Here is a 21,387-nt window from a genome sequence, read left to right on the forward strand (position 1 = left end):
CCAGCCTTGTGTAAGGCAATAAATAACATTTTAAGTAGACAGGTATTTGCAATTTTACTTAGAGCATAGCAGTATTTTTAACCTGAGATACACAGATTTCTGATCCTTTTCCCTCCCTCACAACCTTCTAGCGTATTTAACTGCAACCAGTTTTGACCTGTCCCACTCCAAGTATGAGAAAACTTAATCACCTTTAACTGCTGGTCTGTATATTGGTCAGGAGGAATATGCACATAGCTGTGGAAACATCCCTAAATGGCTAACACACTCTTCCAGGAGAGAAAAACAGCTTCTGCATGTGTATGCTTGACTAAAGTATAATTTCCAGAGTCTTCCTTAGGTGTATTGCATATTGCCAAGAAAAAAACTACAAGGGAACCTAAACAACTGCATTACATATGTCTGTAATTCTATGAGCCACAGCTGCTGCAATAGTAACATAAGAAGTTACAGAGAGGGCTTATTTTCACTTGTTTATCACATATGGATGCTTAAGTCTTCATGGATAATATTTTCTGTTGTAAAGTAAACCCCAAAACTTTACAAAACTGAATTAGGTATCCATTGCAGCACATCTGATGCTACACTCACAATATGTATAGTATGGCTGAAATACCATAGTTAAGAAGTTTAGCATCCTTGCTGTACAAACTTTATAGTTTACAATGACTGTTTCTGAGCCTCCATTTCTTCATGTTAGATCAGGCTGCTAGTTTTTCTAACCAGGCTTAATAATAGTGCGTGTATTAAAACTGCCTCTGTTTCATTGAGAATGGTGGCATTTGTTCCCATTTACATGTCTAAAATTGTTCTGTCTCAGTGCTGGGTTCCCAAAGAAGGCAAAAGCAATGCTATGCACAAGAGCTGGCAGCAGAGTAGGGAAAGGTGTGTTCCTACTTTAGGCAACCTCAAACTCTGCCATAGTGACTTCCCCAATGATTAAGCCCCTGAAAATGGTTAATAATGGTCATTACAGGACACAATTGTAATACTGTGTCATGTGCTAAAGGTTTGATCCAACCAGGCCCCTGTGTCCTTGCGTCTTTTTGAACTTGATGCAAAGTGGTGCTGTTAATTGTATACCTGGTGTGTCAATAGACTGAAAATACGGCAATTTGGTTTGCAAATTACTGTTACTATAATCAGTGACTAAATAAGCACTGGAAACTGCTAGGCCAATGCTTTGTTACACACATAGTCTGCATGAGAACATGAGGACTACAATGGATTATAAAAAAATCTGCATATTATATTGTACAAAGCAATGCTAGTCAAATCTTTTGTGTGGACTGTGTAGAATTATATACAGTTTCTAGCAGTGATCTTACCAGTACTTTCTCCAGAATAAGAAAAAAAAAAAAAAAAAAGAACGGGCTAAAGCAGTTGGAAAAGAACTGCCCCTTGGCCATGCATCTGTAAGTACTGTTTTTCCAGACTATCGATCCATACCTTTACTTGTTTTGATTTGAGCAATCAGATTTTTATTTTTGGTAGGATACTTTTCAGTGAAGTACTGCTCCATTGGAGCTGATGGTAAAACTCCCACTGGCTTCAGTGAATTCATGATTGAAGTGTAAGCCAGATACTACAGGTTTCATTCATTTCCCTACAACTACAACTGAATATTGAAAAGAAGACTACCTGAAAGCCCCTTGCTAAGGCTATGGAAGGGTGATTTTCATTTTAAGTAAAAAATTAGCTTACAAGGTCTTCAACTCTAGTATCTCGTTCTATACCAAACAGCCCTATTTTGGTGTAGTTAATAATTACAGTACACACACATTTATAGTAATCAGTATCTTTAATTGGCAGTTCTAAAAATAGTTTTATTTGCGGTTATTTCTTTAAAATGATCTGTTAAAAATAATTTATTCTAACTATACAGTTCTAATGTGATCTTCGTTTCTGTATTTGCTCTTATCACTGATGATGTTCATTACTAGCATTTGGAGATTTGGTGGCAAGTCTGTAAATTCTACCGTTCTTCACTTCTGTATCAGTAGTAGGCTCACTGTACCTTCTTAAAAACCTGCTTACACTTGACTCCACACACTCTTATTTCCTAGGAAGAGAAAATAATTTAAAAATACAACTTTTACATAGAATTAATGCATTATACATTCATGTGCATGTCCATCTTAATTTAAATCCACAATTTTCTATCAAATTAGATTGGGTAGCTTGTACATATTTTAGCCTATTTTTAATCCTAAAAGAAACCAGCTGGTTTGGGTTTGTTTTCTGGTGAAAGGCAGAGAAGGAGAAGTTATTTTGGGATCTCGGATCTTAAAGGGTCAAACATGTTCCTGGTGCATTATTCTCTATTTGCAGTATGTTCAACTGCTTAGGTCTTTGAAATGAGCATTCTCTATTTTGGACACACGAAGAAGGTATCTGGGGATGGATCTGAATAACCATTTCTGGATCTGTATATTGATGACTCGTAGTTCAAACCTACAAAACCAGAAATCAGCTGAAAGCCCACTCTAGCAACACAATGAACATGGCTAGAAAAGGACAGGTAATTGTGTACAGAAGATTTCATCTAGATCTATAAATCACAGCACAGCAGGGAGTTTTGACTGAACTTGACCATACTGGATGCCTGATGCTGCCTACTGTTCTTTTGTGTTTCATAAGAGCTTTTCAAAAAACCCTACTTGCTAGTCCTTGGATCATTGTGAACTGTGCATAAGCATCTTGGGCACTGATTTATGAGGCCTATTGCTGTTTACCTAATCTCACTGAAGATGCAGTTTAATCTGCTCCATTCCTGAAACTATTTAAGTTAGACCTGAGAAACGCACAGAATATGTGTGGAGGTGTTACCTGGATTTGGTGGAAGAAGAAAAAGGGGTGGAATTTCTTAAGGGACATAAAGACAAAGGTTATGTATGGCCTATCAGAAGGGATGTACTTTCTATTTCAAGATAAGACTTTTAATAAAGCTGTCAGAATATTCTGAGTGAACAGGAGGCAGAGTTTCTTGGGAAGTTATGCACATTTTCTCAAGGGAGACTTTGATAAAATGGCATATTAAAAAAACCTTACACTAAGTCAATAACCTTATTGGCACGTGTTGCTAATCCCTAGTAAAAGAAAGTGCTTCATGATGAATTGATGAAACAAGCAGACTGATACAATAACTTTCGTTAGGACCTGTTTTGTTCACTTCTATATAGATAACCCAGAAGAAGGAGTGTGCAATAAGGGTTAAGACATCTGCTGACAGTGACAAAAACCTACAGAGCAGAAGCAATCAATACAGTAGAAAAAGGCAATAAAACTCAAAAGGAAATGGAGAATGGTCAAATAAGTCACTCACATAAAATAGAATCTAAGGAGGAAAAAGAACTACAAAGTACAGACCATAGAATGAAATGGGGAAAATAGGAGGCAATAAACTACTAAAGCATGTAGTACTACTTTCTACAGAACTGTGGAAAATTAAATTAACACTTGGCTCATTGTGCAAAGTTCAATAGGATCATAAAGCTATTGAAGTATCAGTTTTGTAGAGGTAACTGCCCATTGTATCAAAGGACTCTCAAGAGTACAGAACCTAGTAATCTTAGCTGGTCAAAAACAAGATACTAAATGGGACTCTTTTAGTGTATGTTTAATGGAGAGAGTTACATTAACAAGGGTTCAGAGAAATAAAGAGGACATCTTTTGAAGTTCATGAAATATAAAGTGATGAAATTGAAATATTGGGGACTGGCCTCTAACTTACTTTGTTACTTCTTTTGCATGAAGTAACTTTGTACTGACTTTTGTGTACATGTGAGACAGACTGTGATAAATGGTGTGAGTGCCAATGAGAGCATGGATGACTGCATCAGCTGGCAGGTATGATACAGAACTCCTCACAGCCTTCTGAAAAAGCAGGCTCAGATCAGTCAGGTTACCTTGGGGTATGTAAAGTGGCACTAGACAGATATACTTGAGCAACTGAATCTGAACTTATACTTCTAAAATCAAACTCTTGACAGGTATAGAAAGTGGTCAGGCCTGGAGGTCCATGGCTAGGTTGCATGGCTAGAGCATAAATCAGAGGAAGGATAGCAGAAATCAGGGCCAAAGAAATTGGTGACAGGAAATGGGAAGAGATAATGACAGCGGAGCTGGCAAGGGACAGAAACCAGGATGCCAATACAGAGAAATCCAAAAGCAACTAGTGCTGTTGCTTCATATATTTACACATAAGTGCAGTTGAATTTCTAGGCCAGACTTCTATAGCTAATTGCAACCTGTTTGCCAGCAAAGAATCTGAAAGGGCTGATGCGTGGTTCCATGGCACCAGCTGTTGTCAAGCTGGGAGGTAGCATGGAAGTACTGTCGTGTGTTTGTGTATAGATAGAAGGAATATGTATACACAGGGAATTCTGGAGTCACATTTTTATTGCTTCCCCCTGCTATTTTCAGTGAGCCGATGACCTCAGCTATAAAGTGATCACTTACACAGTAACTTTCTCCCTACCTGCATTCTATGGAAATTGTGTTGAGTAATAAGGGGTTTGGGGTACTTCTGTAAAAAATTCATAACTGCTACTGATTTGAATATTTAGAGAACATCCATTTAGACTACTGAATGACAATAGTACTGAACAGTGAACAGAAATGGAGGTTGGATTTTATTATTTCAGCAGGAAGACTGCCTTTTGCCCACACTGATGAGACAGTGAGGATGCTATGAAGAGCTGTGTGAGAAAAGAATAGGCATCTTCTTTCAGATCCTGTTAACTTAAAAAGATAAAAATTATGATCTGAAAGAACATGACATTTCAAAAAAATAATTGCTGTTTTAGTTCTCTAGGCTATAATGCAGTCTGCCTGTAATTATTTTAAAAGAACAATGGTGTATTTTCCCCTTATGGCTTATTGTTGGATGCATAATTTCACCAGCTCCCATACTGTGTATTTCACGGACCGTATGAAGGACATTCTGTTAAATGTCTTCCTCATTGTAAACATTTCAAACTGGTGTGTCTGGACAGACAGTTAATACAGTAAGAGTACTGCTCTGAAATCAAACAGTCTTTGTAAAGGACATAAAAGCTTAATGGCTCCAAATGAAATAGTTGCTTTAGAAACAAGTTAAATGCTGCACCAATACATAATTATGTCAAAGTAAGCCAAGGTAACAGCCCACAGCCTGCTGCATTACACCTAACCATTTTAATAGATTGGCATTTAAAAACTGTTACATGATCTTACCAGGTGCATTTCATCTCCTTCAATCCACTGGGTCCAACCACGACCTTCTTTTTCTCCATTCTGTACACAAAGAAGCTTATCTCCATCCCAAGATACAGTGGTCTAACAAAACAGACATGTTCAGTGTTACTGTAGTATTGTCTGATATTATGATTGGTTTCCTTAAAGCAAAACTTCTCTCTAACATAATAAATAATTAATGTATCTCATAAGAAGAATAACTGTAGAGTGTTGTAACACTTAGGATAATTACAAAATTAATTAGCTTAAACAGAAGGTTGCTGGCCAGCTGCCTGTCAAAACCTGGAAGGATGAGATAAAGCTGTTAAAAGAAAAAAAAATGTTAAAAAAAATCATTGTGTAAGAGTGCACTCCTCTCTCCCTGCTGACAAATACAATGGCAGAAGGGGTGTGCAGCCTAACACTGTATTTGCAAAAGAAGCTGAAAACTTGAGATTCGGGGGTTTTTTTCCACCATAAGAAAGATTCCCCAGCTGCTAAACCTGAAAACAGTACCCACATACTGGCAGCTATGGATGAACAAGGCTTTCAAATCCTGAGCGGTTTTCCCCATGTCTTAAATCTGCCTTCCATTATCAAGCAGAATGGTTTGGAAATATCAGCAAATTGATAACTTTGCCAGCATCCTGCTTTGTGTAACTGTAGCTGGAGAACTACTTGAACCAGGACTGGCAGACTAAGAAATAGTGAGTAAGGTGTTGCAGGATTCAACATAGCACTTTTGTGAGTATTAGTGCTGTCTTGAGTAGTTCAGTAGAACTTGATTCATAAAAAAACTTCAATGTAGCTTGTTACTATGGTTAGTCTTTACTGACAATTTGCCTTTCACGTGTCCCTAAGATAAAGAGAAGCAATACTCCAAAATATTTAAAGAGGGAAGGGGAAGAGCACTGACAATTTGTGCTCCATGAGGATAGTTTAACATCAATATTAGCACCTGGCTTTTAAACCAGCTTGCTTGAAGTGAATCTGAGGACCAAATATGGAATTAATGTCTACCTTGTAAAAGTCTTCAGCCACTGCATGTATAAGTAGTCAAATACAGAGAGAAGATGAATTCTGACTTATCATTAAAGGAAAACCTACTGGATACATCATGTGTAGTTTCTAAGAAAAGAAGTCAGCCTGCATTTGTCATTCCGGGAACTAAAACCTGTTCAACATTCAAGGACTATACAGCCCTATTTATTTAATTTGTGTATGTCACAAACAATTAATTCTTAATTGATAACCATGGTAGCCACTATCTTTAAATGAGTACAGCCCAGCAGTCTCCTCCCCTGGGATGCTTTAGACTAAACAAGCATGGAAAATGAATCACTAGAAAGAGTGCCAGCACAGATAATCATATGCAAGGCATTGTTATTGATCCCACATAGTCTATTTGCACCATATGGGGTCTCTGAAAGACACACTCATGTGTCCTTGCTAAAAATCTCTCCATTTTGGAAAATGCATTCACAGGTTCTTCTGTTTACTCTCATAAAAGGATGTATTTAAATTGAGTAGTAGATAACATTTTAAAAAACCCATATCCTTTTAATATATAAAATGCTAATGCAGGAAAAAACCAACACGTTTGGGTAAAGCTGTAGTTAATGTGGTCATCACCTAAATCCTCTTCCATAGGAGACAGAAGGTAACAAATTATACTAGTCAAAGTGAAAAATGTTTAATTTTTAAGTTAGCATAACTAAGAATTTCTCATGATTCTAAAAATTAATGTATCAGAAAATGAACATTATTTCTACCAATGACTTATAGATGTGAGGGATACTGTGGAATGAAGCATCTCTATATGCGACTTTACTTAGTAACCACACTCATTTTTATCCATGGAGTATTAGCTCAGCATAGTTTAATTAGACTAGCTTAATAGTTAAATTTTTTGGGTTTATAGGTGAATCCAAAGGCATAATTATAAATAAAGTAAGATCCAACTTTATTTGTACTACTAAAGTTTGAAGTAAGTTCTGGAAGTGATTAGTCTTGATAATATTCACTAGCTTAGTACACTTGGAGGCAACTGAGAAATGTTTGTAGCAATGCAATGAAATGTTAACTTTTTCAGCCTCCAAGGGTGACTGAAATTGTTTCATCTCAGAAAGCAACACACTTTTTTTCTCTGACTTTCTTTTTTCTCCAGTCAAGATTAGATATTGCTTTTGGCAATTTGGTGATAACCACAGATTATAGTACCACAGACTGTTAATCAATCTGCTTTATCAGCCAATATTCTCGGTTATCATCCTCTGCTTCCCTTTCAGAAATATATATACTGAAGGGACAGGAGTAAACCATATAGTTCCAGATTTTTGTGTGTGGCTATTTTGCTATGAATGTTGTAAAGGACAGAATATATTGCAGGAGAACATAATGTCCTCCTCTTTGTTAGCAGGAACAACCACTTTATGACAGCAAGATTAACCAGTAGCATTTTTTCTTTTCTTTTCCTTTAGGTCAAACTGTAATGTCTCTTATAATAAAAGACATAACTAATACAGAAGATAGAAACTTCTCTTCTAACTCAGATTGAAGTAAATTCTTCCATTCCAAATATGTCTGTTGAGACACACATTGAGTATTAGTTGAGGTTGGAGTTGCTATGGCTGCTAATATTCCACCCTTTGCCAACAGCCGAGATATAGCAATGCTTGCCTTAGAACATTTCCAAATAGCTGAGTCAGAACATAATAATAATATTCCAAAAATACCACTGTAGGACAAATGTTGGTAAATATAATCTCTTTTGTTGTATGTAAGAGCAAAGATTTATTTTTTAAACTTGGATCAGGATATCACCATTGTATAACTAGGAGTCAAACAGCTGAATAAACTAGTAAGCTAGTTCTATATGAACCTTTAGTTGCTGTTTTCCTCTCCCAGCACACACTTACTATCAAGATAAAGGAATGCTTCACCTTCTATATAATGCAACTTCTTAGAAAAGTAGGCTTTTATAATTAATCTTGTTTGCCACCATTTTGGTAATAGCATTACCTAAGGTTTGTCTGATTACAGAGACTGAGCTATTGTCTCCTATCTGGAATGACTGAAAATCTTTACCAGGGTTTGGTGAGCAGAGCATCCCCAGGCAGACAGTTCCTATTCTTCATCTTCCTCCACAAGCAAAAGGAGCAGACAAACTCTGAGGACACTGGAAAGCTGCAGTTTCCTGATGGCAACAGAACCAACTAGATGAAAATATAGTATTTCTCTAAAACTGAAGGCTTCTGCCTTTTTGAGTATCTCGTACTACTTGTAGGATAAATGGAAGACTTCATTTATTCCTTTAAACTAGGTAGTACATAATCTAGTTTGTCATAAGGAAGCTTAAGTTTTGCTTGCTTACTGCCTGATCATACTAAAATTTATGAATACTTCTCAATTCAAATGCATATAATTCTGTAGGAAACTTCAATAGAATATAGTGATTAATGTGATTAGTCAATAGTGTGATTAAAAATACTGAAGGAGCACAAGAGTTAACAAAGAGATAAATAAGAAATTGCCTCAATTTCACTTTTCTCAAAAATTCTAACCACCAATATTGCATATCTTTTGGATTATATACTCTTTGTTCTTGAGGTGTAATAACAGACGGAGTTTCTCTGGGAGATGAAGAAGCCTTTGAAGCTTCAGAAGACAAAAAATGTTTACATTTTCTTTAGTTTTATGATATGATTTCTGTAGTCTTACACTACTTAGAGATCTTTTTATTACTTGGCCATTCACATTTGTTAGTGATTTTATCTCTCTGTATTACAAAGATTTAAATACATGTGCATAGCAACACCATCTTCCTGAAAATTAAAGCTAGAAGAAATGATAATTAAAGTATTATAGTCACTGTTTTCAGTTATGAGTCAAGGTAGAATTATTAAATGAAATATTTAGTAAAAGCAAATCTGTTGACTATGCATTTTCTCTAGTAGCAGCAACAGTACTGAAATCTTGCAGAATTACAACAGATACTACTTCCAGCTTCTATTGGCAAGTCATATTGACCCACAGCCAGAGATGCTGACCTGTAATTTACTGAAAGAGTCATCAAACTATTTCATCAGAGAACTTTGCATTTCCCAGTGAGGTCTATGTGCAAAAACATTCGATGCTGGCTGTACACAATGTTTCTCATTCCCATGTTGGCTATTCCTAGTGTGTGTGCTCCATCTCAGTTGAGTAATTCTCTGCTTATGAGAATGACCAGTCATTTAACAACTGTAATTATGATTTAAGAAGGAATAAGCAATGGAAAGTAATTGTTTAGGTCAGATGACATAGGAAAATCCAATTTGAGCTGTGCCCTGTATTGTGAAAATATCCCAGAATTTTTAGTCAAACATAGTAATATATCCCAACAAGATATTTAATAGTTTTAATTCTAATGAGGATAATCAGAGGGCTGCAGCATCTCTCCTGTCAAGACAGGCTGGGAGCGTTGGGGCTGGAAAAGAGAAGGCTCCAGGGAGATCTTAGAGCAGCCTTCCAGTAGTTAAAGCTACAAGAAAGCTGGGGAGGGGCTTTTTACAAGGGCATGTCATGATAGGACGAAGGGAAATGGCTTTAAACTGAAAGAGGGTATATTTAGATTAGGTATTAGGAAGAAATTTTTAACTGTGAGGATGGTGAGATTCAGGAACAGGTTGCCCAGAGAAGCTGTGGATGGCCCATCCCTGGAATTGTACAGGGCCAGGCTGGATGGGGCTTTGAGCAACCTGGTCTAGCGGAAGGTGTCCCTGCCCGTGGCAGGGGGGTTGGAACTCTGATCTTTAAGGTCCCTTCCAACCCAAACCATTCTATGATTCTATGAACAGCTTCTCAAGATCAAGCATTTCCACCTGTACTAAGTATCAAAGTGATATAAAAACTTCTGGTAAGCAGTCTGCAGGGGAAATTTTCATCAAATTAAGTGCTGATGGAATAAACTAATATTGGTATCACAGTTACACTGTATTTTGTCTGTGAAGACGCGTTCTGTAATGTTGTAGCCACTACCTATGACCTGTAGAAGGCGTGCTGCACACTGTTAACAAGGGCTACAACTATGTCTGGGGTCTGTCATCTCCCTATCCTGTAACTCCTTTTATCTCATCAAATCTGCATCTGGCAGGCTGGTGACAGACAGATAAACTACTGAGAAAACAACAACAAACCCAACAGAAAAAGTAGTGGTAGGATTCCTGGACTGCATCTCAAGATAACTGTTGCTGGACAAAGGCCATACATATTTAGCCATCCAGTAGCTAGGTCGAATGATAAAGTCTATACCAACCTTTCCTTCCCTTACTAACTTCAGTTCAACCCTGTAGGAGCACTTACAAATCTAATCTCCCACCTCATCATTCCTGTTTGTAGCCATGCAGCAACAGAACTCCTAAAGTTAACGCATAGGAAGTAGCTGGTAGTACAATACAACTCATCTCTCAGCTGCTTGCAGGGCTGGCAGTTACCACGTCTCATAATAGGTATCTATAGCTACGTGACTCTGAAATGTGTTCATACCATTACAAACTCGCTTAGACTGTTATTGTCTGTACCCGACTGATAAGTGTACTGAAGTTCACTGTAGTCAAAAAGTGAGACACTTCTAGAAGCAGTATTTTGCTTCTGTGATTGTCAGTATCTCCATTGCTAGCAAAGGGTCTTAGAACTGGATTGACAAATTTTAGATCAAAGGGTAAGCTGCTGTCAGATAGGATCAGATCTTAAATGTTCAAATTCCTTATTTTGAATGCTTGCTCGTAAGAGTAAGGAAGGAAAGCAATGACTAGAGACATGTTCCAGGTAGTAGGAAAGTAAGTGCCAAAGCTCCAGGCTATGTAGGTGGGAAGAAGAGTAGAAGCAGTATTTTGGACAGTGCATAATCTTTTATTTCTTAGGAATGGTGGATTTATTTTTTTATTACTGAAATAAAATTGTATACAAATACAAAAATAGGAAAACTTTTGTATATCCTACGCCAGGAAAAAAAAAAAAAAGTAAAACCCAGCACATTCAATTCACTTTGTGCAAGGAACAGAATCAATTCTAAGACACTGTTTAAATTAATGTGTATAATTGACTTAACCTTTGCGTAATTTTAGCAAGATGAAATTGTACATAACATTAATGGTTTGTCATTAAAAATTGGATTTGTTAAGTCTGGTTCTCAGGCTTTCAGCGGATTCTGATTGCACACTCTGCATTCTTAATTCTCTGAGCTTTTTAGGATTCACAAAAAGCTGAAATGCTAAGCCCATCCAAAACCATCTCTCCTACAAAGGTTTTGTGAATAACTAGATCAAGGCTTCTGATGAGTCTCAGGTTTTACACATGAATCCAGCACTGCAAAATTTGAAGTTAATGACATCTTAAATTATATGGCCAAAGATTCTAGAGATCTCATTTGATATCACCATGCAAATGTGCTGAGCATATCACTTACAGGTAATAAACAGTAATGGCAAAAGAGCATGCAGTGTGAAACGAGGCAGAAAAAAGGAAACAGCTCCTCTTTACTAAGGCACAGAGACTGAATGAACTAGAGTTTTAGACAGCCTGAGGCAGATCCAAGAGTGGACCTGTTCCCTGGAGCCTCAGAAGGGTTGACTGGAAGACAGTTCTTCACTTGTGGACAGCAGTTTGTAAAAGGTCAGAAGTATCAATAGGAAATTATTCCAATAAGGAGCTGGGGAATTTACAGTACTGCAGAGACAGAGGGCATAGGATTTGAGAGAAGACTAGTATATACACACAGGCAATGACAGAAAACCACCTCCCAGCAGCAGCCAATCTAGAACAATGCTTGTTCCAACAAAGTACATGAGAAAACACTTACAAGCCAAAAAGAAAAAGGACAGCATTTGAAGAGGTAAAGAAAGAAAATAATTGAATCAGAGGGATCAAGTAAAGACATATTGCTGATCTTGCATCTTACTAGACAAGCACAATTTATTTTGAGCTTTCTCAGCCTGTGGGGGATCCCTACTGGAATTCCAAGTATTGGAATGTTGTTTGTTGGTTGTTGTTTTTCTAGCAGCAAAGTCTTCATTCCAACACCTACTCTTAACTAGATTAACAGCTGTGAATTCCATTTGTGGAACTGACAAACACTGCTTAAAACTGCCTAAATATGTAAATAAGCTTCATGAGCCATGTTATTTTGCAACAGGGCTTTATTCTGAACTTGCAGCAGTATAAATCAAATGATGACTAGAACAACTAAATTCAGTTGCCTTTTTCCTGAATACAAACTAGAGAGGAATCAGTTTCACATTAGGTATGTTTGTTAGTTAAAACAGAGCCATGATCAGTTTCGAAGAACTTACCTCCTTTCACTAGGATATAGCACATGTAACTAGCACTGGTTTGTGTGACAGACAGACTGGTTAGGTGCCTATGAACAATCCTTATGTGGCTGTCTTAAATGTTAAATGACTGTGTATTTTCAGGAAGATGGTAAGATTTATGACAGATCTGATGAGTGAATTCTACAACTCCCAAATCCTCCTTACCCTACCACCCCAACAAGTTTTAACTATGACTAAAAATTATATCAGTTTCAAAATAGAACTCTGAACACCCAATTGATAACTTATCTAGTTCTACTCTGCTTTTATTCTGTTTTGGTTAACTAAATGATTAACATGAACAATTTCCCAACTTCAGTTTCAGATTCTGTTTACCAGTCCCCAGTCATTATCATTTCCTTTTCTGCTTCCATGTAAGAAGGAAATTACTATGCCAAAGAGCACAAGGCTCTGAATTACTGAAGCATCCTTCATTTGCTTAACTAAATACTCAATTCTAATGTAACTAATGCCATTTTCAGTTATCCAAGAAATTCTCCTGTTCTATATTTAGAACATAGAATCTTCCTTGATTTTTTAATCAGATCACTTGCTCTTAGTCTCTGTCAAAAGATAGACTCATTCTGGATAGCGTGAGCTAAAGCAATTCAGTCTCATTCAAATGCTTGAACAGCACATAAAAATTATAATGCAAAAACCTTCCCTGACTTTAGCAGCAAAATGATTAGAAAAGTAAAATTTTAGGGAAGTAAGTTTTGCAGTTGAGCTATCCCATTCTCAATCTGCTTTGAGTCACTGGTTGCAAAGACTTGGAACATGAAACTTCAGCCTTTGTTTCAGCCTTTAAGTTTTTTCAGCTTTTTAAGACTTTTGATTGATGTACTAAGCAAATACACTGTGAAGGCACATAAGGTTAACTTTTCTGCTTTAGCCCCATTCTTATGTTTACTGGTACATATTTCACATTGCAGATGCTTCCTCAGCTTCACTGTTTATTACTGATGGTGAAAAAAGAAGGCAAAATTATCTGGTGATGAATGAGACACATTTGTAGATGGTTTTCAATTAATTGTTGTTTCAATAACGTCTTGCCTCTTTTGTGCACAGTAAATTTTTTCCACAGTAAAGTTTATGTGCATGAAACAAGATTTTATATTTAGTGCAATACCTGAGATGCTCATCAAATTAATAGCAACTAGAGATTATAGAATTTACCTTAAAAATTGAGGATTTTTTTTTATGACACTGGAGCTTTACTGAGAATGAAGACAGCAGGATCAAATAGTTCAGGAAATACCAAAGCCATAGTTATCCATTTAACTTTGAATTTCTGTCTTTGTACACTATACATCTAATGCATGTTACCAATTAAAACCAAACTTCAAAGTAATGGGAACTTTATCACATGGTCTGAATCAAACTACATACCATGTAAGAAATAATGTAATACAGTATCAATGTTCTAAACTTCTTAATACACCATCTAACATGCACCTTGTAACATTTGCAAAGAAGAATAAAAGATGCTCCTGAATACATAAACTTTCATTTTACCTTTGTAGTCCAAACTGCCAGATTTTTAACAACTCTAAATATTAAGTATGATTAAACTTGCAGAAACATCTTTCACAAAATTGCCAAACAAACAGAGAAATTCTTCTTTAATTTTTATCTAGGAGAGAAAATCCCTGTGGAAAAGCTCCAGGAGAAGGACAATAGCATTATGGAGCTAAGTGAATGCAGATGTCTTGTTTGCATTTCTTAAGAGACCAGGTTGTGCTGCAGCTTGCTCCATACATGCGTTTAGCAATGCTTAGAACACACTGAATATCCGCTGCCTTCTTGGAAGTACCTTGCACTGTGATCAGTGATCTCCCCTGTGTCCGCACATCTGTGTGGTCAACTAGCCTAACCTTCTGTTTTACAAAACAGAGAAATGGCATCTTTAACTTAACTAGTAGGGCTTTTGAGTTTCTCAAGATTCCAAAGTAGCAAATTTTAACTTTAAAACAGAAACAAAGTCTTTAAAGGACCTAAAATCACCAACTACTGTTATCTATACCCCTTAAGAAAACGGAACCACCTAAAATCATGTGCATACACCAAAGCAACAGTTAAAGGTCAAAAAAAAGACAAACTGAAACTGCTAAGGTTTATCCAGCTCAATTAAGTCACTGTTCCAGAAAGTTCAGACAAGCTTCCAGGAGTGACCAACTATACACAGATGAAAAAATCCTAACTGAAATGAAGGAGGGGGGTTATACTATCACAGGAGTATCAATTCCTACTGTCATCGACTCACTTCCAAAGTAAGTATCAGCAAAACTTTTAGCCTTTACTCATCACAGTATTGATTTGGAATTATTGTAGCTACACTCCACACTGACAGAATCAAAGATGTGTTCTACAACTGAAAGGTGAATATAATTTCAGTGAATTATACACAAGATTTAACCTGTGCTAATACTATTTTTACTGATACGTTAAGTCTAGTTAGTTGATATATTCTTCATTAAAAGAAAAAATTATCTATACCTACTGGATGAATTACTTCTAAGGTTATTTTTGCTAGTCTCCTGATGATTGCTCTGCTATATAGATTAATGTTTAATGTGTAACTTGTCTTACTGATGTTACTTTGTACTTCTCATACATTGAGCAACTTGGATAAAACTTGCCCAGTAGTCTGCTCAGTCCACAATATAAATAACAATAATTGGTTCACAATCTCTCCCATTACACAGGTTGATTATTAACAATTATGCTATTTATGGCATGCAGTTTCAAGCTATAGATGAGAAAAGGACGATATTCAACCTTTGCTTTTATGGTGGTTTCCTTCATAACACCACTCAGGGAGCGGTCCAGTATCTCTTATATCACCCCCATGACCCTTCTCTCACAAGACTCCTCCTGGAACATTGGAGTTATTTTGTTGCTTAATAACTGCAAGTTTTGCCTGACATCATGGTTATCAGATTTGAGCTGAAGTGCCTTCAGAAAGACAGCTTCTTGTACTGTTTTGTCTTTGAGAAAACAGAGGTCTGGTAGAAATCTTTAATAAGGTATGATACATTGCTACAAGGCAAATAGAGAATCAGTGATCAGTGACCTTAACTGTACAGCTGCCATTGGTATCTGTTGTTGGACGCCACCAAGGGACATGGAGGATTTCTGAAAGTTTTTGTGGTGTTATGTGCCTAAGTCAGGGTTAGTGACTACCCTTTGGGAATTTTTTTTGAGAAGGCAAGAAGATCCTGGTATCTTCTGCTTCCAAGGCTGAGTAAGCATTTTGCACTAAACAGCCAATAGGTAAAATATTTAAGCAACCCTTGGAAGTAGGATGAACTAGGTTCCACTCCAAAACAAATAGCTGTTGTAGCGACTATAATAATAATTTTCTAATTTCACCTTCCTGGTTCAACATTTTGAATTCTTCCTTATCACTCAAATTAAAAAAATAGGGTAGAGAACTGTGGCCTTGTACAAATAATGAAATAATTAGGGTGTTTGTCAGGAAATCAAGAGTTGTGTCTTACTTCTGTGCACCATTTCAAAAGCAGAACTAGGCAAGGACCACATTTTCCTGTCTTCTGAAGCTGATTTTTCAGCACAGTGGCTGGCTGACACATTTCATAAGAACTCATTGCAGGTACATGCTAGACAGCCTCAGAGCATAATTACTTCATTCCACCATGTAGAGGATGTTTTAGTCCTCCTTTATATGGAGTTTAATGGTATTTAAGTACAGATAATGCTTAGATGGAGACATTTCTGTACACACACAAACCAGTAATTCACGGACGCAAACACTCAGGACTTCAGACATTTTTAGTGCCTAAGCAGATGTTTTGAACATTGCTATCTCTGACAGTAAGTTGGCTACCTAAGTCTAAGTCCTCCTTTGGGCTCATAACTGTTCAGTGGATCTGGACTTCATTACCCTGATTAAGAGCCCTCCAGCTGTCAAAAACGCATGATGACATTGGCGTACCTTCCTATACAAATACACACTGCTTCTCCCTTCTGTGAATATTGTATTCTGCATTCTGTCATGCTTCTAGCCTCTGTAACAAGGAGTACAGAAAGATTAGTTGAGGCACTTGCTAGCTAGCCATTCTTTTTTTTTCTGATCTTCATGATCTTTCCCTTTCCTGCCATCACCAGAGCAAAAGCAAATTTTCATATCCTAGTGGTAGTGAATAGTACCGGTTTTAAATGGCACTATCTAAGAATGGAAACCTATTAATTCTCTTTTATGTGATTTCTCCTCTACAGGCCCCCGTGAGATAATTTTCTTTTGCTCATCTACTTCTTCGTTGTGGGATATTACAGGTGTCATGCCTTCAAACTAACAGGAAAGAACTTGGTATTCTCAAGTTTTTCCCTGTTAATTGGTATTTATCAGTCATAAGTCAGAAAATATTGTCTCTCTGGCAAGCTCATAAGGCAGAATCCTCAGTGTTTGCTTATTGATTGCAATAAGATTTGTTTCAGTAGCCTAATTAATGCATCTACTCTAATAAATACAGCCAGGAAGGAGCACGCATAGGAACAAGAACAAGAAAGAAAAGTAAATTTCTGAGCAGTTGGCCATTCTTGTGGATTTCCTTTACTGTAAAACATTATTCAGTGAAGAGATTCTGAAAGTCTGAACACAATTGTCTTTTTGACTAACAAATATCCAAGTATAATTCAGTAACATTTCACTGAAGTTATTATTCATTCATTCATTGTTTCGTGCTCCTGATTAAAATTAGCTTTCCTTTAATGTAAAGGCACGCTAAAAATTGTCTGCAGATATTGGCAAACTGAGAAGTACAGAAATAGCCATACAAAATGGTTAACAGATGTGGTCTGTGAAAGGCCTCAGATTATTAATACTCTTTTTTTTTTTTTTTGTCCGTTGTTACAGTTCTAATTCTTACCATGCATTTGCGATCATCCACCCCAGCTAAATCCTCCTCAAACTCCTTTCCTACATCAAATTCCATGATGTAGTTTCTAAAAGTGCTTAGAGTTTTAATGATCATATGATCCCCATTCTGAAGGATTTCTTTGTCAGGTTTTAGCAAGTTTGCTATTTTTCTTACAGCAACGTTTACATCTGAAAAAGAAAAAGAATTATTTTAATCCAGTAAAGTCTACCACAAAAAGAAGTTTGTAGCTCTTCGGAGAACTAAAACAAACAAAGATAAATGTCCAGATCTTTCAGGCCAGCTTTGTCACCAGGAAAAAGTACATAATCTAATTCTTTTAACTTCAGCAAGTTAATGTTTTGATTTTCTGAGTATGCAAAATCCTAAAAAATATCACCTATATTTGACAGTTAATAAGGCCTTCAATATTTTTATAGAAATACTAGCACTTTACATCAAATGCAAACACACGATATTGCATTAAGTACACCATTGTCTTTGTTACACATAAAAATTTTACTCTTTTCCAAATTACGGTTGTTTTTTAAAGTTTGAAATCTGTCACTTCTTCAAGCTATGTAGTTTAATCTCTGTTAATGAAAGCTTCAAGATGGTAAAAAGTAGAGGCTGCTTAAGACAAACCAATTTTGCATAAGGCAATTCTTAAAGTGCATTCCCCCCCAAAATATTTCTCACAAAAATGATTTATGGCTGTACAAGAAAAAACAGATTAATGTAAAGACTAAGACAGGTTGCATGTATTGATTATTTATTAAAGAATTACAAAGGAAACCTTACCCAGTGCTTTCAGATACTCCTCAAAATTGTCATTGCTGACCATTTTCCAGTAGCCATTGAAATCTGCAGGCATCCCTGCTTCAGGTAATTGTCAAATCAAAGTCTCAGAACAGTGTGTTGATTCTGCACCACACAGTTCACTGCCTTACTTTGCGGCAAGTTTGAAATCTGGTTTCTTTTATCTCTTTTTTAGACCATGTAGCTATGCAAGTCCTTCTAATCCGATTATTGTTGAAGTGTTGCCTTTAAACCCTTCCACAAGGCTGAACCTCTGCAATTTCTAGTGACAGCAGGATGACTTGATTTAAATAGAAACATTCACCTTCCACATAACTTCCATAAGGGTTCCGATTATCTTGAGATACATTTTAGCCATATTACTCTTCATTTTTCATGCCACTCAGAAAAAAAAATACCCTTTTAAATAGCTTTACATTAGGATATTAGCCAAAGCTATATAAGTGCTTGTGTGGTTTTTTTATGGCAAATCTTTCTTCCTTGAATATGTTCTTACTACTTTATGCCACCTACTCTTTAGAAAATGATCATACAGACTCAGTGAAAGCGATTTGTCTCTGGCATTACTTTCACTTGTTCCACAAGCTCCTTAATTCTAGAGAACCAGTGGCCACCTGAGCACTCAAAAAGAGCCAGTTAGATGGGAACTTGTGTCATGAAGCAGTGGTTAATTCTGTATATCGCTACTGAATGTATGCTTTCAGTTAATTTAAGCAACATTGAAACACAGAAGTAGCACTTTATGGATTCTGTAGTTTTTGAAGGTGTCTTCTGTCAAAAATAACATAGACTGAATCAGGAGACTAGGCAACCAACACAGAATGATTTTTCTAGCTAACATTAGGGCTCAAATACTGAGACAGCCTCTTAGCTATTTTCATTTATTTTCTACTATGTATATTCAAATGGTACAGCTGAAGTTCCTCTTGGATATGTTATCTACTCCAGAGCTTCAGCAATTACTTACTTTTACAGAAGACTCTGGATCAGAGAAGCAAAGAAACCCACTTTAAATCTGGGGATGAGGACTGTCTGTCATTTGTGAATCTGGAGGCTTAAAATTACATGAATGGTACATGCATTTTTAAGTGCTTGCATGAAAGAAAGATTTATTTCCACCTCTTGTCCAAACTGCCAAAACACAGGAAGTTATTCAGGGTCCTAAAAAGTCAAAGTTTAGCAGTGTCATATATTTAAATAAATATATAAAAAAAGAAAAGTTATGGTTAATTTTATCTTGCTGCTTCATAACAGTAAGGCATCTTCATGCTAAAGCTGTCTGTAGGATTACAGAATTACAATTCAGGAAAGTACTATGCTTGACCCTTAAGTGTTACCAGAGAGTCATATTTACTGTTAAGATCTTATTTCTTTTATTTTCACAAGGAAGCTGTTCTTTATATATTTTAAGCTACACAGCTGAACATCCCAATTTCCAAATACAAAAACATGAAGTTAAAACACCACAGGAATTAATGAAATTTTGGACTGATGTACATTAACAAGAAATAAATTTTGAAAGAACTTTATATGAAAAAATGCCAGGTCTGCCCACTTCACACACTACAGACATCAGTCATTTAGTGGGTTTACTGTTGTGTTACACAACTTAAGAGGCTGAAGCAAGTCACCTTCATTCTTCCGCTCACTCTCTTCCGTGTAGATATTATGCTGTGCAATGTAGGATATAACAGAATCTGGTATAAGATATTTTACACTTAACCCTCTGCACAAGGCATGGCGTATCTGTGTTGCGCTGATTTCATTCTGAATCCACTCTTTCACCAGAAAGATATTGTGCTGAAATTTAGTTAGAAGGTCTGATTCATTAATATACTGAGCAGGATCAGAGCCAGCACGGCTAATACAGACCAAACCAAACTTTTCCACAATTTCTTTGATGTGTTCTTCCTTCCAGAGATTAGGGGTCTTAAATGTCTGTAGAAAATCAGCCCCACAGAGTAGCTTTAATTCTGGTAGACCTGGAAAGACAAAAGGAAATGAGAGACTTCTACACTTGTTTGGTTTTCTAGGAAGTTTACACTTAAAACTGGGGTTTTAATTCTTAAGTTTTTTGGTTTTGTTTTGGCTTTTTTTTGGTCTGGTTTGTTTTCTGTTTTTTTTTTTTTTTTTTTGTTGTTGGTTGTTTTTTTTTGTTTGTTTGTTTGTTTGGTTGGTTTGGCTTTGGTGGTTTGGTTTTTTTTAATCATTTACCTTTTCTCCGGTTTTCTTTCAAGAAGTTGCAAGCAAAATTTAGTTTGGATTTTATATGTTTGGTCACAATTACTTTATCACCTAGTTCATCATCACTCAGTGTATCAAATATTATCTGTACAATGTTAAAGGAAAATTACTCCTCCACTCAAGCAAGCCAAAAAGGGGAAGAAGCAAATAAAGAAGATAATTATTTTACCACAAGGACTAGACTTGGTTGAACCAGGCTACTGCACTCCAGTCTGCTCTGCTTGTTTTGCTCAGGTACTGTGGGACCAGCCCCAGCTAGTGTGTCCCTTGCCTGCCGCTGTGATGGCTGATGGCTCCCCATCCCTTAGGAAGCAGCTGCCCTACGGCACTCTGGCACACAGGCACAATGTTTGCATGCTGTCACATTAGCCAGAGAACAACAGAATTTCACCTGGGTTTGTGCACCTATATAATCTAAAACATGACAGACTATTTAATCTAACTACCCTTACTGGTAAAATAAGCTGGTTAGTTGACCTACTAAGTTTTATTTAATTTTAGAGAAACTGGAATCAGAAGAGTATTATACAGATAACGTGTCATGTGGCCATGGCATACTTGTTCTAGTACAAAGAGATCTACAGCCAAATTTGCTATCTGAATAATGACCAAGAATGATACTTTAGTAGTACATTTTTTTGTTTGTTTTCTCTCCATTTCTTATTTGCTGCCCACTGCTTAAGCCTCCGTACAGAACTCTTTCCTCAAAGTCTATTCTACAGCACTCATCATTATACCATCTGAGTATTTTACAAACATTGACTAGGTATTTTCACAGCCTTGCATTCATGTGAAATGAAGAAGGAGGATGGGTGTATTGTCTCCATTTTACATTTATCTGTGGTTGTAAACAGCACATCTGCAAGTCTTATACAAAC

General features: G+C 36.6%; 2 protein-coding genes across 11 annotated transcripts in view; both read right to left on the reverse strand.

Annotated features, from left to right (window-relative positions):
* Nucleotides 1–1,786: 1,786 nt before the first annotated feature.
* RBP1 (retinol binding protein 1) lies at nucleotides 1,787–19,492 on the reverse strand. The gene is made up of 4 exons (XM_040613465.1): nucleotides 18,248–19,492; nucleotides 17,459–17,637; nucleotides 5,218–5,319; nucleotides 1,787–2,062 (listed from the first exon to the last, which is right to left on the reverse strand). Exons 1-4 carry the CDS (start codon nucleotides 18,318–18,320, stop codon nucleotides 2,009–2,011), a joined length of 408 nt encoding a protein of 135 aa, XP_040469399.1. The 5' UTR covers nucleotides 18,321–19,492; the 3' UTR covers nucleotides 1,787–2,008.
* A 122-nt stretch (nucleotides 19,493–19,614) lies between these two features.
* Nucleotides 19,615–21,387, reverse strand: part of NMNAT3 (nicotinamide nucleotide adenylyltransferase 3) — a 32,917-nt gene continuing 31,144 nt past the window's right edge. For all 10 annotated transcript variants that reach the window (XM_040613463.1, XM_040613462.1, XM_040613454.1 and 7 more), the window contains one exon: nucleotides 19,615–20,247. In XM_040613463.1, coding sequence (XP_040469397.1) covers nucleotides 19,838–20,247 — 410 coding nt within the window. In that variant the 3' untranslated portion in view covers nucleotides 19,615–19,837. The remainder of the gene's footprint in view (nucleotides 20,248–21,387) is intronic.

This window comes from Falco naumanni, chromosome 13, assembly GCF_017639655.2.
Source record: "Falco naumanni isolate bFalNau1 chromosome 13, bFalNau1.pat, whole genome shotgun sequence".
NCBI classification, from domain to species: Eukaryota; Metazoa; Chordata; class Aves; order Falconiformes; family Falconidae; genus Falco; species Falco naumanni.

Excerpts from the sequence above, each read along its gene's own strand:
- RBP1 (XM_040613465.1), bottom strand. The coding sequence starts at position 18,320 with ATGCCTGCAGATTTCAATGGCTACTGGAAAATGGTCAGCAATGACAAT. Across the intron at positions 17,638-18,247 it reads GGAGTATCTGAAAGCACTGG|ATGTAAACGTTGCTGTAAGA; the intron begins GTAAGGTTTCCT and ends TTTCTTTTTCAG. Across the intron at positions 5,320-17,458 it reads TGGATGATCGCAAATGCATG|ACCACTGTATCTTGGGATGG; the intron begins GTAAGAATTAGA and ends CTGTTTTGTTAG.